This window comes from Onychostruthus taczanowskii, unplaced genomic scaffold (assembly GCF_017590055.1).
Source record: "Onychostruthus taczanowskii isolate IOZ18803 unplaced genomic scaffold, ASM1759005v1 scaffold5940, whole genome shotgun sequence".
Taxonomy (NCBI): Eukaryota; Metazoa; Chordata; class Aves; order Passeriformes; family Passeridae; genus Onychostruthus; species Onychostruthus taczanowskii.
The window spans coordinates 1-511 of NW_024503614.1; the positions used below are offsets into that span (position 1 = coordinate 1).

At 74.2% G+C, this 511-nt stretch overlaps 1 protein-coding gene across 1 annotated transcript; it reads right to left on the reverse strand.

Annotated features, from left to right (window-relative positions):
- Positions 1 to 8: 8 nt before the first annotated feature.
- On the reverse strand, positions 9 to 506 carry LOC121343289 (4F2 cell-surface antigen heavy chain-like). The gene has a single exon (XM_041418284.1). The coding sequence runs from the start codon at positions 504 to 506 to the stop codon at positions 9 to 11; it is 498 nt and encodes a 165-aa protein (XP_041274218.1).
- Positions 507 to 511: the final 5 nt, after the last annotated feature.

The following is a 511-nucleotide window of genomic DNA, read 5'->3' on the forward strand; positions in this document are numbered from 1 at the left end:
AAAACCCCTCAGGGCACCCCCCAAGACCCCTCCTCACCTTTCAGATCGCCCCCAAAGGCCTTGGGGGGGGCCCTGTAGAGCGCCCCGAGCTCCCACCAGGCCTTGTCGGGCAGGGGCTGGCATCGGGGGGCTTGTGCCACGATGGCAGCAGCGGCCCCCAGCATCCCGAGCCAGCCCCCCCAGAAGAGCACGAGCAGCACCAGGCGGGCCCGGGCCCAGAGCGGCGTCCCCGCCTCCCTCAGCAGCTCCTCCTTGCCCAGCCCCGTGAATTTGGGGCTCCCCGAGGCCCCCGCGCCCCCCAGAGCCGCCTCCTCCTCCTCCTCGGGGGGGATCTTCATCACCAGGCCGTTCTTCTCGCCGCCCTGCCGCTGCTCCGGGGCCGGGGAGGGGTCGCGGTGGGGAGAGGGGGGCTGGGGGGGGGTCCCCGGCTCGGCCGCGGCCATCGGCTCCTTCTCGGCCTCGAGCGCCGAGAGCTCCAGCTCGCGGGGGGGAGACTCGGGGTCCATCTGGG